At 42.3% G+C, this 16,973-nt stretch overlaps 1 protein-coding gene across 2 annotated transcripts in view; it reads right to left on the reverse strand.

Moving 5' to 3' along the window:
- Positions 1–16,973, reverse strand: part of LGR5 (leucine rich repeat containing G protein-coupled receptor 5) — a 120,027-nt gene that overhangs the window by 19,828 nt on the left and 83,226 nt on the right. For both annotated transcript variants that reach the window (XM_058557628.1, XM_058557627.1), the window contains exons 5-8: positions 6,209–6,424; positions 4,492–4,563; positions 1,853–1,921; positions 423–494 (exon numbers count right to left, since the gene is read on the reverse strand). In XM_058557628.1, coding sequence (XP_058413611.1) covers positions 423–494; positions 1,853–1,921; positions 4,492–4,563; positions 6,209–6,424 — 429 coding nt within the window. The remainder of the gene's footprint in view (positions 1–422; positions 495–1,852; positions 1,922–4,491; positions 4,564–6,208; positions 6,425–16,973) is intronic.

The raw sequence follows: 16,973 nt of genomic DNA on the forward strand, positions 1-16,973 counted from the left end.
TTTAATGTAATAATTTATATTTATAGTATACTTGTATTCAAGTATTCAAGTATAGTATACTTGTATACAAGTATTCAAGTTCTGAATGACTAGGTGACCCGACATTGATGCTCTAAAAATTAGTTTTATTCCTTAGAGAACAGAGACAAGCAAAAGCATCTCACAGGATTATTGTGAAGTGAGCCAAGGCACTGAGGGTGCCAAGCACAATGCAACGCATACTGCAAAGAAAAGAATCTTTTACATTATTGCAGCATTCAGCTAAAACCTGGCAGAACATCTCCAAAGACACTTCTCTGCACAGATTCTTACATCAACTGAGACAGAACTTAGACAGACGTGGAACACTCGTCGTACTAGGTGTAAGTGCAGTCCATGTATAGTTCAGGATGGAAAAGTCAAGAAGAACTAAGGCCACTTACATTGTAATGAGAGAAGGGTTGCCTACAAACGCTTTCTCAGGGATCAGCTTGATATTGTTGCTATGAAATCCTCTAGAAAGAGAGGAAAAAACAATTTATAGAAAATATCGTGTGGGGTAAAATTATTTAATAGTCCCCCCCCACCCCCACGGCAATAACCAGCACCTTTGGTAACTGAAGGAGAAGGTTAAATTCCATTATGCATTTTGACACTTACGTGCCCTCACCTACTCTCTAGGAGAAAAAGAAATCATAAGCTGTCATCTTGAAAGAGGAATAAAGAATCTGAAAATAACAATTGTGCTTTACGGAAACTTACAATCTGATGTTATAAAAAGAAAATCCACCTGTTAACTTACAATAGAGCACCATTGCATAACAACTTGAGACGATGGGGACCACGGTAGGAGAGAGGATTATGATCACTCCTCCTGACCCCATTTGAAGCCAGGAGAAGAGAAAATTGAGGTAAGCTGCAGTAAAGTCAAGATTTAAGTAATCTCATGAAGACAAAATTTCCTGAGCCAAAAGAAGGTGCCCTGCCCAGTGAGTCTGCAGTAACAACAATCCGCCTCTCGTCTGTCGGGGCCAATGCTGTTTGAAGGGCAGGGTCACTGATCTGTGAGGCCTGTGTGGACAAGGTGACTGGCAGTCTTGGGGCTGCCTGACCACAGACAGTGACGACCTTCTAGATGAGCCACACACAGGGTTTCCTGAGGCAGAACCTCTTTAAAGATTTTCTTTTATAAACATGGCCTGCAGTCCACCTCCTCTAACTGTGTGTCTGGTTTCTCCTGCCAGGAGAATAGGCTCGCTGCTGATTTTCCTCTCCGAGTGTTAGAACATTCCTTACATAGGTACAAAGAAAAGCTAATTAAATCATAGTATATAAAAGACAATATATGAAAACCTAATAGCTGAAAGTTAGCTTTACTTTAGTAAAACCGTGGGGTTCTTTTTATTAAGTAAGACTCATGCAGCATTTAAAGAATATGAAACAGTGTACATGAAAGCATCTCGCACTATACCAGGCACATACATTTTCTTCATCCAGTCCTTGACTTAGGCAGCCTAGAAAAGTTTGTTTTCCAAAACACTCAGTAAATAACTGAATTCATCACAGTTCTCTACAAATCTATAAAGTATATAAATGTGGGGGAATATGGTTCAGGAAAAGAGTATGGCTCAGACAAATATGTATATTTTTGCTAATATACATATTTTAGAGAAATCCATTATAAATTAAAAAAAGGTTATCTGATGTTTGCTGGTGATAGAATAGATTAAAACATATTTCAAGTGTACTTAACCATTATTTTTATGAACTTTTAAAATTTTCTAGTAAGTCATATTAGGCACAATAACCAAACATTTTAAAATCAATTCACAAAGAATAGAATTCTCCCACTAAATTTGTCCTAAATACTTACAGTTCTTTAAGGTTGGAGAGTGTCCTGATTGCAGTGGGGAATTCATCAAGATTATTATAATTTAAATCTCTGAAAAGAAGTAAATAGTATTTTCAGTTTTTCATTTAAAAATTCACATGTACTACATTTAAAGGCAAGTTAACATGCTATTCCAATGGACGAGCATTATTAATGAAAATTCTCATTCCTTCTCTTTATGAAGAGAGATTTTCTTGACTTGCTAAACATCATGATTCCACAAGTATCTGCATTAAAATGGTCATTGGATCATGAGATATTTCAGAGTCAAGGCTCAATGGCACTGGAGTGTTTAAAAAAAGGGAGGCTACATACAGCATGTAAATGTCCGAGGAGGAGGGACGCTGGGCTGGGTGTGGGCAGCTCGCTGATGTAGCTCTTCAGGCAAACCTGTCTCACTAAGCTGCCAGCCCAGTGTGCATCCTCGGGGCTCCTGGATCACATGCCCTTTCTTGTTCCCTCCTTCACCCTCTGACTTTTCCGCTGTTTTTCAGAGTCTCGCCTGAGAGGACATCTTTGTCCCTGACTCCTGCAGGGTGCCATATGACTCCCAGCCAGAGGTCCAGGATGACAGCCTGCTTCTGGGGAGGTTTATGTGGCACGGGACACTCTCAGGAAGGACGCCAGGTCCAGAATTTCCTCAGGGTCACAGATAATGATTCAGATCAGAAGTGTGATGTTTTCCATGCTCTGTGAGGCAGAGCTCTATATTATCCTTCATGCGCAGAGATGGAACAGCCAAACAATCTCAACCATTAATTTCTCTATTTGTTATGATACAAATGGCTTTTCAATTCCATTACTCACAAGTGCTTCACAGACTTTCTCCACCTTTTATCTACATCTTCGTATGAAAAAGCAATTGCCCCCTGTCTCTGGGAAGGGCAGATTTCCCAGATGATGCAGAAATTGGTCAGGCAATCAGATGTGGTTAGCTCTTCCTCTGTGGAGAACTGCTATTTAATTTCATGAGAGAGATAGTTTGACTGAGTTAATCACAAATCAGGATTCCCACTTGTCTGGCACAAACCATCCTTAAGCTACACCACAGGCAGGAAACTCCTGTCTTTTGTGGACATAAATATTCTTCCTGTTTGTAAATCTCTCCAGATGCTCTGTTTTGATTAAGCAAGGATTGGGCCCTTATAAATTACTTGGATTTCTAGTGAGGGAAAGGAAGAGGTTGGGAGTAACCAATTTACTGATCCTCTGTAGCCCTGGGCAGGGTGAGGGGAGAGGAGACAAGGACTCATATGAATTTGCCCTGAAATGTTTAACTCTACGGTATTTATATGCAATATTGGGTCCTCACCTCAAACATGGGGGAAAAAAAGAAAGACTCTTTATGGAAATACCCATCAAAGCCTATCTTGTCTTTGTTCCTGTTGTGTGGAAAAGGACTGGAAGGTGCTTTCCATTGCTAAGATTCCCTACCAGCCCGGTAGGAAGGGAGGAGTTCTAGTCTTTCCTAGCAGCTGAGGGGGACTGCTTGCCTGTGCCAGTGGGTTGACATCAAAGTCCTGCCTGGACAAGTTCGTCTTTGGTATCTCCTTATGAGGATGAGTCCTCCCCTCTAAGAGGAACAGAGTGAATGAAGGAGCTCTGGAAGGAGAGCTGCTGGTGTCATCGGCCTGGAGAAGACCACCAAAAGAGATAGTCCCTCAGGAAATTAGTGGAGCCAGATCTGGTTAAGAGCTAAATTGACCAAGTACAAATTGCTACGCTCTTACGCAAACAAACAATGGGCTCCCAGGCCACCGGTGGTCTGTGGTCATCTGCTTCTGGAGCCCTGGGCAGAGGCTGCATTGTAGATTCCTATCTCACTTGAGTATTAAAAACCCACGAAAACTGTCCTCGCAATGGCTCTGGGACAGGCTCTAGGCAGTTAGCTGGCTGGACTCTATTTTATTACAAGTACCAACTCAGAACTGAACTTCAGTTTTGGAAGTGATATATGGTGGTAAACATGGATTTCAGAGTCAAACTAGAGAAAGAAGCAAATCTCAGTTATGCTACTGACTAGATAGGCATGTTGGTAAAATAACTCAACCTTACTAGAGCCTACGCTGGACAGCAATAGCTGTTCTCACAGGATGGCTGCAGGATTAACGGAAACAATTTGTGCCAAAGGCCAGTGCAATATATGGTCATAGATACACTCAATGAATGGTAGCTTTTACTACTTTTTAGTCTTTTGAATTGCTTTAGCATGAACCCTCACTGTTTGCTAGCCAGACGCCTGTTCATCTCAGATTGGTGAGTCCAGCATGGCCTCACTCAGTGGGAGGACCAGATGCAAAAGCAGTGAGCCTGAGAGTCCATACAGAAGTGACCCCTGACGGAGAGTCCACGTCCTAAGCAAAGAGTCCTGCTCAGGAGAGAACATCTCATTTAGCTTATAATGATTCCAACTAACTGATCGCTCTTGCTATATTAAAACAAAATTTCAGTCTTATTGTTTAGCTGTGTGCGTGTGTGTGTGATAAAGCCACCATAAATATCTGTGTAAAGCGCAGGCAATTTACCAAATCAAACAGCAAGTGTGACTCTGAGGCCACTTTGATTCCTCAGAATACTCATGAAAACACTGAGAGAGGGAAACAAATAAAAGGTCAACTCACAGAGTCTCCAGGCTGTGGAGCCCGTCAAAGCATTTCTTTCCCAGGGAGTGGATTCTATTGTTATGGAGATGCCTGCAGGAGAACGTGACAGACAGTTGTGAAGTAGAAACTTAGGCCCATGTTTTGATCGCTTAAATGGAAAGAAGCCTACACTAACGAATGCACTAGTTATATATAAGAAATGCTTTGTTTAATGTTTTTTTTGAAGGCTACATGCCCCATTCACTGTTGGCACAGACAATTCTATTCCACAGAAATTAATGGGCAGTCACGGTTTTACCTCCTGGGTTTTTGCTATCAGGGAGTGCGGAATAATACGAGCAACATGGCTGATACAAGCATGGCTTTGGGAGGGAGGATGTTAAACAGAGATTCTGACTATCATTGACAAAAGGAGGATGCAGGGAAGGTCCCAGGCATACCAGGCACATTTTCCATTAAAGCGGATGGCTTATCCTGGCTCCATTTCCAGGGTGGGGCCTCAGGTTAACAGGAAACAACAATTCCAGCCACAGAGAATGGTGATCAGATGTTTTGGCTGCCCAAGGAGATTAGTGATCTTGATACAGTATTAAAGTGTACAACGATCATCTTTGCCTCAATGGCAAGTCAGGTCAGGGCCCTGAGAATAGCTGTGTGCATAACTGAAAACTGGACCAAGTCCCAAACGGATTTCTGGAAAATGGGCTTAAGGAGGACAGGGTGAAAAAGAATAGCTGAATCTCTGCAAACCCATTCCCTCTAGTGGAGGAAAAAATTAAAGCACTTACCCAGCTTCTGGCGGGTCAGTAGCATCATCTTTGTATGTAAAATTCAGTAGAGAAACTTGTTAATATCGCCCAAAATTTCTTATCCTTTCAGACTAAGGTTTTTATTCTAATAAATACATGTTGGTTTCATGTGACACCTATGTGACATTTACTGAGGATCTTCTATAGGCAACAGGTTGGGGAGGGGGATAGAGAGGACCTAAAAAGATGGTAAGATGCTGGTCAGCCCTCAAAGGAGAATACGCTACGTGCCAGAGATGAACGTGTGGTCAGGAAAGTGGAACGACTGATGGCCGTGGTGGGCTGGGGTAGGAGAGACTGCGGAGCCTCCCTCACAGTTACTGCATGAACTGACCTCACAGCCTTCGGCAGTGCTGTTCTGCATCCGTGCTGGTTCACTATTATATTATACACGTGGGGCGTGCTGCCACACGCTTAAAGAAGACTGATGATTTTTCAAACTATTACTTGAGAATCATTTTGATTTACTTAAAATAATGAAATCTAGACTTACCGGAGAAAAAGCCATACAAATGCATAGCTTGCTGTCAAGAGTTCATGCTCACTTCCCTTCCCTTGGTAGGAGTTCAAGAAGTACTTATTAAATGATAAGAGGGCATATTTCAATTATAAATTATTATCAGAAACAGGAATTCTGATTGATCTCAGTCGCTGGACTAAATGTACAGCCCACAATGGGCTTCCCTAAGGCAGAGGTCGTGTTTATCATCTAGCAGCGCTTGGCACTCAGCAGGTGCTCGATAAATGTTGTTTAATTCTTTTACACAATTAGAACATTTATGAGTCATTTTAGGGAGAGGTTCAGGGGTTTTTCTTCCCTTAAAATGTCCCTGTTTAAGGTTTGAAGGGCCACCACTTTAAGGTCAAGGTCTTACAGAGAATTTAGAAACTGTTAAAAGAGAGAAAAAAAAATCAATAAAACTTACAGAACCACCAAGCTGGAGAGGTTTACAAAGGCGTGGTCTGGGATGTGGTGTATTTTGTTCAGGGCCAAGGTCATGGCCTGCAGCGCTGACAAGCTTCTGAAAGCCTGGATGGGGACTTCTGTCAAAGCGTTGTCATCCAGCCACAGGTGCCTCAAGGAGTACAGGCCACTGAAACAGCTGGGGGGCACGTGGCTGATGTGGTTCGCATCCAGCCGCCTGGGGAAGAAAGCAAGAATGGAGCGGGGAGCAAAGCCCAGACAGAAGACAGCCCTGCAAGGAGCCCCCCGTGTGCAGATCCACAGGAAGAAGCGGAGCAGGGCCGGCCCTCAGGAGCCCCACAGCTGAGGCACTTCGCTCTCCGGGAAGGATCTCTTTCTCACTCATGAGCAGAACCGTTGCTTCTTGGGTCCTGCTGGCTGTGAAATTCCACGGTGCTGTGATTCTCTTCCAGGCTTGTGTGTAACGTGCTTTCATGCACAGGAGTGGCCCACCCGAGGCCGAGTGTCAGCGTGATGATCTGCCAGCTTTCCTTTCTGACCCCAGAGGAAGACACCCTCTCTCCTCCCCCTCCCACTCCACGCCACACACATGCCTTGCTTTCCCCGACTGTTCTGAACACACTGCCCATACTGATCCACTAGTTTGTTCCTTAAGCCCTTGGAAAAGGTTATTTCAGTATTTGAAAGGGACTGAGTACTTTTTAAAGCTGAAGATACGCCCCAGGGAGAGGAGAGATGGCCTCTCCCTTTTTCAGGTGCCGTGCTGAAAAGCCTGGACACTGCTGGCTTTCTTGCTCATCCTAACCATTTGCATTTGGCAGATGTTTGTTTTTCCCGACATTTTAAACAAATAATAAAATTAACAGCTTTCCCAGCTTTGGCTTCCTTTTTCCTCACACCATTTTTTTTTAATGGGGAAAGACATCTAAATGCAGGTCTGGTTAATGAGCTGCTGCAGCCTCAGAGCCAGCAGAGGGGTGCAATACACCTGCTTCACCTTAATCCCACACCAACAGAGGCTGTAATTCCCAAGTGACCGAACAGCAGACTGAAATTCTCTCTAAGGTGCATGAACAACAGGACCATCACTCGGCTGTGCTTCTGACAGCCCTCACTCATTTTTCCAATCTGTTCCTAAGGCTCACACATTTGTTTGCATTTTCAAAGCTAAGATTTAAAAAGAAGAAGAGTTGCATTTTAAGCAGTCCATGTATTAGGAAGGATCAGGAAATCATGAGTGGATTTTGAAAAATGTTTTAGGAAGCATTTAAGAATAAACAGATGCAGGAACCACACCAGGATCATGAAATAATCCCCTGCAAACCAACTTTAAACAATTTAGAAACAGAGAGAACGCTCTGTGGTGGGAGCTAATCTCTCTGGAGAGCAGCTCCCTCACTTTGGTCACAGATGTCACTCCCTCGTCCTCTGGCTCCTGCTTCTACCAACTGGACGGGACAGTGATGCCTTCAAGGCCCTGGGCCCAGTTCTGATAATAACTGAGATAATCAGTGTTAAGAGTTCCAATCACAGCCCACTCACAATTAAACTTCCAGGAGAACAACCATCATCGTAGGCAGCAGAAACACAGCTTCCACACATCTCAAGGTTCTATAAACACACGGACCTGGAAAAGTTTAGCAAAACTCAACCCCAGCTCTTCTCCTTTGCTCCAGCAACAATATGCTCGGCCCACGTTCACATAAGGTATTGTTTCCTGGGGAGGAGGAGGGATGGTGTTTGTTGGATTAGAGGTAAAGCACACATGTAAACTCTCCTTGACAACACACTGATTAAAGAATGAAGACTTCATTTAAATATGAGGAGCTTCCACATGGTAGCTGACACTGATCATTGCCAGTCGCTTATGCATCGAGACTACAAGTGGCTTCTGAGTCCTGAAAATGACCACCCTTAAAGTTCAGTGTGCGCACTGGGGTGCATATATGGAAAAGGCTCTCTCATGTTGAGTCGGAGGCTCATCTTCTTCGATGTTTAAGTTACTACCAAAGTTCCTGCTGACTCTTGAAGTGACTCTAGTATTAGTTCTCAATGTTTATTGATTTCTGGATACAAGTCTTTCATGAATCACTTTGTTCCCCCCCTGAAAAAAGGATGTAATCTTGCCTCTACACTGTAATCTCAGAGCCCTTTGCTATCTGAAATGAAACAAGTAAGACGAGTAATTCTTCACAGTCCGAATACTCCAAATACTAACACTCCTAGACCCAGTACTTGAGGATCCTGTGGGCAGCACTACAATGTTTCTCTGCCTCCACGGTTTCTTCAAAAAAGAAGCTCCCAGTAAATGAGACTCCTTCTAAATGCAGTGTTTCAAACGAAGTCCATGTCCACCTGGCCTCAGTGGTCCAAACCTAATTCAGAGTGGTATATTGTTCACACTCGGAGGCATTATCTGATTTAACCTGAACAGAAGATCCCAAGGCTAAAACAGAGTATGGAATTAATTATCCAGCCACTCATACCAGTGGTTCTTACAGAACAAGGTTAAGACTGGACAAAGCAGCTGGCACAGCACAAGTTGTGCCTATTCAGTGAGTAAACAAAGAGTTGTATCATGTCAATCTGGTCTTTGTGGGCAGCTAGACACTTTGTATTCATATGCTCAGAAAATGCAATACTTACGCAGTGGGGTATAAGAAAAACATTACTACACAGTACATGAAAACACACATAAAAATGTGGTTCCATAATATTACCAGGAACAACAAAAATAACTACATTATATAGCTGTACTTTTTAAGTATACTTTTTAAGTGTTTCTTGTTACCACTTCTATCTCACGCAAGTCACAAAGGGGGTCTGTGTGTGTAGGAGCTCAAAATCTGTGAATTAGTGCAGAGATTGGAATGAGAAATCTTGAGTCCAAGTCACTACAGGTGTTGTGTGACTTCAGCTTTCATGAGGATAACACCTCTCTGTCTTATAGGGTCGCTCTGTGATTAAAGGAAATAATATAATGGGGCTTCGTAAACTATAAAGCACCTTCATGATTTTAAATTATTATTACTTGAAGCTGGTTAACAGTTTGTGTTTTTGTCTTTTGACCTTCGAAACCATTCAGAGAAAAAGAAGTGAACTCAAATTTTGCCTTAGCCAAAAGTTGGTTAAAATGAGTGCTGGGTTGTCTGTGAATTTCAGTCCCCAGAAATGCAGACAACTTCTTTCATCCCTCATAACAGAAACAATGAAGAGGTGTCAGCAATTAGACTTAATAGAAGTTGCCTTTATTTTTCAGCCTTCAGTTATTACCATTAGGTGTGTGTGTGTGTGAACCTCAACATCATAAACGGCAAATAGTTTTGTTCCTGATGCATTACTGAGTATGACATCTTCATCTGCAGGCACAGAAGTGGTGATGTGTGATCGACACCACATTCTCAGAGACAGTTCCTAGCAGTAATCTTGGCATGGAAGTGCCACCAATAATCTGACAGAGCAGCACAAAAACTGCAGTCAGACGCAGCAAAATAAAACACTAACAATGGGAGTGGCCCCGCCTTCTTTCAGACAAATGAAACCTCTTAATTATGAAATGCAATCTGGAAAGTAATCATTATATGGGAAATGGTGCCCATTTCCTGATGTCACTTATAACTTAGAGCAAAATGAGAGAGAAAATAAAATTTCACCCCACTTCCCGTGTCATATACAACCACCTACATAATGGCCATATGGCGAATTAGGAAAATTAAGAAGCAAGTTAAGTCAAGACTCTGGCAGTTACTAACTCTGATTGGGGGCATATTGATTACTTCCTGGGAGGGTCAATTTTCATATCTGTGAAGCAGAATCTCAACAGGTCACAGAGTTGCTGTGGGAATCAAATGAGAAAATGAATGTGGGAGTGTTTTGTAAAGAGTAAAGCACTCTACAAATGACAGGCTTTATTATTTGAGGAAAATCTTCACATTTAGGAAGTGGTATCACCGACCCCCCCCAACCCTAAAAGTTTCTTTTATTTTTCCTGACAGTTCTTCACCCTTTGTAATTTCAAATCTTTCTAGAGGAGACTGCCTTTTTTTATTTTTTTGTCACATGGGCTGGCAGGACACAGCTGATCTTCTCCTCACAGAACATCCTTAACACGCATGTTCAGTGGCTGCACTGTGTGTCTTGGTAGTGTTCCAGGAAGGCCTCCCTCATACATCCTCTGTGTCGGGTCAGCCAAGGTCCACAAAGGCTACCATGGCTGAGGAGCGTGTGGCATCATCTGGTGCCAGAACAGAATGTGCATTAAGTCTAGGTCTCTGCAATGTCACCGAGGACTACAACTGATGGGAAATGGCTTTTCATCACTTTTGGGCATGTGTTGAAACGACTCCTGCTCTGAAGGGAGGACTTGAGGCTGGAGGACCCCACAATCGCCAGAGGGATTCTGCTGCACAAATTGCTTGGCCAAGCCGACTGTCTCCCCACCCCACCGGGACTGGTCAGGACCATCCGATTCACCTGACAGCTGCAGCAACTCCGAGTATCCACAGTAAGCGCCTGGAGTGTGGGTAACTCAGTTCCCAGATGGTCTCTGGGTCACCTTCCTATGGGAAACGTCTCACCCTCGCCCAAGCAATCCTCAAGATCTGCATAAAAGTGTTTCTCTGGGCCAGGGGTATCCTACTGCCTCCTGACTTTTTGTTGTTAGTGCTATCGAGTGGATCCCAACTCCTTGCGACCCTGTGGACAGCAGAGCAGAACCCTGCCGGGTCTTTCCGCGCCATCCTCTCACTTTCTGGCGCTGTATAAGACAATGCTCCACTGCTATTCATAGGGTTTTCATGGCCAATTTTTTCAGAAGTGGGTGGCCAAGTCCTTCTTCTGAGTCTGTTTCAGTCTGGAAGCTCCATGAAACCTGTCCACCATGGGGGACCCTGCTGGCATTTGAAATCCCAGCAGTACAGCTTTCAGCATTACAGCCACACGCAGCCATCACAGTATGACAACCAACAAATGGGTGGTGTGGTCCCCTGACCAGGACACAAACTTGGACCGAATCTTAACCACTAGAGCTCCAGCCTCCTGACTGGACCCTCTAAAAACAGATGTGCTATAGAAACGTCACTCTGATAGCAGTGTGCAGGAGGGACTGGTGGGGAAGTGAGTGACCAAGGCAGCTGTAGTCATCAGGGTGAGAAGAGATGAGGGCCTGGAGGAAGTATGCAATGGAGAGGAAGGCCTGACATGAGGGATGTTGAATAAGTGAGTCTGACAGAACGTGGTGACCTGCCAGAGGAGGAGGCAAGGACGCTGTGCGGCCTTCATGCTCCATCCTGGGCAACCGGGAAGACAGAGACCGTGGAAGAGCCCAAGTGAATGCTGCCTGGTGTTACGTAAACTGAAAATACAAAAGAACTGCATGTTCACTGTGAGTGCAGCTCTCGAATAGCAAGGTACCCTATGTGATGAAGAGCTAGAAGATAACAGGCCAAAAACCAAGCTTTTATGTCAGGCAACGGCAAAAAAAAAGCTCATTTTCTTACCTTCTGTCTAAAGTTTCTCTATAATGTTTTCATGTTTAAAAGGTTAATTGCATGAATTTTATTTTTTAAAAGAACCATTTTGCCAATCTGCTCCACACTCCTGAAAGGAATTTTTGATTTATAAATAGCATTATTGTAGGGATTAAAGAGTCTTTGAGATCATTCTTGCTACTGATGTTCCAGAAAATGGCCCTTTGCATGTATGCACCTTGTATATGACACTTTGCCAATGTATCACATAAACTTACATCTTTGTTTGAGAATGTCTTTGATGAGCCATTAACTACAAGGAAGGAAGAGTCAGTCAAAAGGCCAGTGATCCTGGCTCATTCCACATCTGAGGCGACTGTAATAATGTCAGTCATTAACACGGATGACCCGAGGAAAAAAGCCACAGGTGTGCAGAAGACTGCAGCTGAGGTTTAACCCAGCTCATGAGGATTCCTTCCCTATGCAGAACTATGAAGTGCGGCATTTTCGTGACTGTATCTTATATTTGGATGAGCATTTTTCTTCATAAGTTTTAAAGAAATAACCAACTGCCTTGTACATACATTTGTACACTGTGTGAGACCATCTTGAACAATTCATGAATAGTCAAAGGACCACAGTGATTTAGTTCATTTATAAAATTTTAAGAAATGAAAGCATTTTTAATTATTATCTTACTTTTGCCATGAAATGAAAATGGTGTAGTTCCAAGCTTGTATATAAATACAGTTCAACAAGGTACCTAAAGTCTTTGTTATGGTGAAATATTACTGCTTGGAAATTTTATTGCATTGGAATCAGTGGATCATTGGAGTTGAATTTGTTAGGGGATCATTATAATAATACTATCAGGATAGGATTTTATCTATATGAACTCCTATAGATTGAATTCATATTGATTTATATGATTTCTTCATAATAATGAGTCACTTTTGCTGTTAGCTTTGCTTTTTAATATTTATAGAGTGACCACAATGTGAGATTCCACCTTTTTTTTTTTTTTTAAATAGGGATATTTTTAAAAAAAATTTTTTGTGAGGAAGACCAGCCCTGAGCTAACATCCAATGCCAATCCTCCTCTTTTTGCTGAGGAAGATTGGCCCTGGGCTAACATCTGTGCTCATCTTCCTCTACTTTATATGGGACGCCACCACAGCATGGCTTCACAAGCGGTGCATCGGTGCGTGCCCAGGATCTGAACCTGCGAACCCTGGGCCACTGAACCTGCGAACCCTGGGCCACTGAAGCAGAGCACACACACTTAACGGCTGCGCCATGGGGCCGGCCCCTGAGATTCCACCTTTTAAAGAAATTTCCCATCCATGTCCTAGGAAAATATTAAGCATATGAATTCATATAAATATCATGATTGCTTATATGGGAATTTCTGCTTTTGTCTTTCTAGTCTCCACCTTATTTATTCGTAAACAATGTAAATGAGGAAAAAAATTATTGCTTTAGATTTACCTCCGAAAAGGAAAAAAGTTTTCCATTTTTCCAGCTTGGGGAGAGAGAGAGTCTGCAAGTTCATTGGATGAAGTAATTTAGAAACTAGTCATCTGGCTTGATCAGCAGCCAGAAGAAGTGTCTAACGGAACTGAACCTCTGTCTCTCTGGCATCACTAGGGAGTGCAAGACTCCAGTGAGAAATATATTTTAATTTCGGTTTATACTAAGTTGCTCAGTTTCTCAAAGGCGACCGCTGCTGTGAATTTTATAACAGGGAGATGATCTACAGCCAAAGTAACATGAGTATTAACTTCTTCAGTTTCATTTTTTTCCATAGAAAACAAAGACCTCCTTTTTGTCAGAGGTACCATGAGTCTCCTGGTTCCACCAAGGTTTGGAATCTGGGGGTCATCTCTGAATCTTCATTGGCTTCCAGCCAATCATTGACCGAATTCTCTCCATTGATCTCCATCTCCCAGACTCTCCATTTCTCTGTCTAGTTGAGTCTCTTATCTCTTCACACCTGTATCACTGCCACAGCCTCTGAGCTGATCCTTTTGCTTTTGATCTCTTATCTCTTCAATTAATCCTGTCGGCTGCTGCCAGATTAATCTCCCTAAAGTTGTGCTCTATGTCATTCCCCTGTTAAGAATCCACCGTTCTTCCACATTACCATTCCTTTCAAACCCAAGCTCCCCATTCTGATATTCAAAGCTCTCCATCTACCTTAGCTAGCCAAACTTCTCTCTTATTTCTCTGTCCCAGTCAAGTCCCTTTTCTAGCTCCTGGTGGTAAAATGGGCAGATTTTGGAGCCAGAAAGACCAGAGTTCTTATCCCAGACTTTCCTTTAGCCTGCTTACATTACAAGCCATATGACCTTGAGAAGGTTAATTAACCTCTTAGCTTTTTGCTTCCTCATCACTAAGGAAGGGGTAATCTCAGCTTCTACCTCAGGAGGTTGCTGCAAGGATGAAGTGGGATGATGCAGGTACAAGTGCTGAATGAATATTGGTGGCTGCTGCCTTCATAACGCGTGTGTTAACCAGTTCCACATTCTGATTTTGTTCTTGCAATGTTCTCATGCTCTACTGCTTCTTCATGTGCCTTCTCACAGTTCTTCACAGACCCGTCTATCCTGAGAAGGGGACACGCTCTCCCCCATTCACAACACAGCCTTCCCACAGCCGTCATCCCTTTAGCTTCTCCAAGGAGTGTAACCTACTTTCCCAAGTTAACTTCCATTGCCCGTCACAAGGCTAACAAAAGTTTATTTTGCTTCTCCTTTGACAACATCCATGTTCCCGTTTAGATACTTGTCTATCTGATATGACTGTCATGTATGTGATTTATCATAGCACTGGCAGATAACTTGCTGTAAGAATCTTTCACACATGGAGTCTTGCATAAAGTATTCACATTTTTTTTCATATATGATTCTGAGGACCATGCTCCAATTTGAGCTCTCTCTTTTCTTGTAAACATTGTGTAGAAAAGGCTTTGCCACTGAAAGCAATTTTCTCCTAATGTTTAAATGAGGAGAGTGGACAAGGCAAAACTTTTCTTCCTCATAACAATTCATCAGGTGCTGGTCTGTACGTGGTTCTGTGAAATGAACTCTTAACAATGCAATGGACAACAACCCTTGGCCTCCAGAACTTCCAAGTCTACCTTCATCCCAACATGTACCCTATATACTGGTACTTTTGTGAAAAAACAAAACAAACCAAAACCACAGTGTATTTTTAATGTGTAGGCTTGTAATTTCTCTTTCTGAAGACTACTTTAGTGGAAGCAATAATGTCATTAATACTAAAACCATTGGGTTTTTTCTTTCTTAACTCCTTTGATCCTTTAATCTTATCCTCTTGGCTACCTCACTCTGCCTTCCTTTTGTCTGCTCACAGCTCCTTGTCTTCCATTACATCCTTCCCATTCTATACCCCGGGTCTGAAAACCCGATAGGCTCCTGGATCTCAACAGGAGAAAACAGCTGCTGATTCTTCCTGCCTTCTTCTTGCTCAGTCCTGTGAGCCCCACTTCTGCCTCCTCACCTATTTCTCTAGCTTACTCTCTTTTTGGACTATTATCAGCAAAACCCAACTAGGAAGAGTGTGGGTGAAGTTACGGACGTTTCACAGGATCTAGGGGTGGGGTCTGTAGCCTTGAAGCTAATATCACAATAAGATGCACGGGCAGATGTTTCACGCAGGAATTATACATTCTTGGATTTTAAAATACAGTCTTGTACTCTGAAGATGAACATTAGCTAATCAGAGGATAGAGACAACACAGAAGATGCATTTAACTCCCCTTTCCTTTTCTATTGGTAAATGAACCCATTATTTTTATGATTGTGCATATTCCACAATTAGCTTCGCTAGCGCAGGCTTGGAATGAAAAACAACATGGATTAAATAATACTCTGGTTAATTGGACAAACATGAATATGTCATTGTCTTTGATCATCTTGAACTCCACTAATGACAATGAGATGGTTGAATATCATTAATGACTATCAACAAATAAGGGGATGAGTGTTTCATAGATTGATTTCTTAACTATTCATATACAGGTGCGAGGGTATGGGAGGGTTAAGTTTCGAGTTTCCATCAAATCACTGTAATCTGACCCTAGTCTTCAAATGACTATAATGCCAGAAGTTTCTTGGTGAAATACAACTCACTGTGAATTCTGATTACATTTCCTATTCCCTTCCAAAAAACAGAGAGGAAATTAAGTTATCTTTGATTACATTACAAAAATCCAATTGGTGTCTGGGCAGTCATGACCATGTTAGAAGCCAAATGTACTGTTGTACAGAGGCAGGCTCTGGGCTACTGAGCTCTGGACATGGCTTTGCCCTCTTATTCTTGAGCCCAACAATTTGTAAGCATCAGGAGAGAGTTAAAAGAACACAAATGTACCTACGTGTTTTCATTATGAACAAGGCAAAATATATTTTGTTTATGTGGAATAAATAGAAAATCACATCCTTTGAAACATGAGTGCATTTGTTTCTTCCTCACAGTAATGTTACCAATTTCAATATATCAAGTTTCTTAAACTTTAACTTGGAACTCAACTTTCACTCCGTGAAGCCAAGTCCATACGGTAGGAGCAAAGTAAACCAGCAATCTATTTCAGTAGTTCTCAATCATTTTTCGTTCATAGACCACTTTGTTAATGTCATAGAACACTAAAAATTTTAATTTCTCAAATACATTGTGCATACAAATCATCTGACGATTTTGTTAAAATGAAGCATCTGATTAAGTAAGACAGAGATGAGGCCCAAGGTTTTGCACATCTCAGGAGGCGTTGATGCTCTGGTCCATGGAACACAATGGAATAGCAGGGTTATATGGCATGTGGCCTCCTACCTTTATCTGCCCCAGATTGTCAGTAGACTTATTAGGCAGATGTGAGCTGTTTCAATTCAACAGTAACAAGGCAATCCCTGACTATTTCATATTCTAAGTATATTATTATTATATTGGAATGCAAAGTATGGATTTTGTTATTATTTCAGGTTTGAAAACAGTTCGGGAGAATACTTGCAGACCACCTGAAGCTATGCTGCAGGACATGAGTTTTCCCAATCTTCCCTTTAAGAAGCACTTAACTATATAATTAAACCAGTTAGAAAACAGCAATGCTTGGGTCCTGTTCTCAGAGATTCTAATCTTAATTGTTCTGTGCGCAGCCTAGGCTTCAGGGTCTCTAGAGGATTCTTCTTCGAAACTAGGGTTGAGAAGCCCCCCTTTGGAAGTTACGAGGCCAGGATGTGTAGGGGCAATGCCTTCACAGCCTCTGTAGGGTGCAGAGTG

The sequence above is a fragment of the Diceros bicornis genome, chromosome 17 (genome assembly GCF_020826845.1).
Source record: "Diceros bicornis minor isolate mBicDic1 chromosome 17, mDicBic1.mat.cur, whole genome shotgun sequence".
Taxonomy (NCBI): domain Eukaryota; kingdom Metazoa; phylum Chordata; class Mammalia; order Perissodactyla; family Rhinocerotidae; genus Diceros; species Diceros bicornis.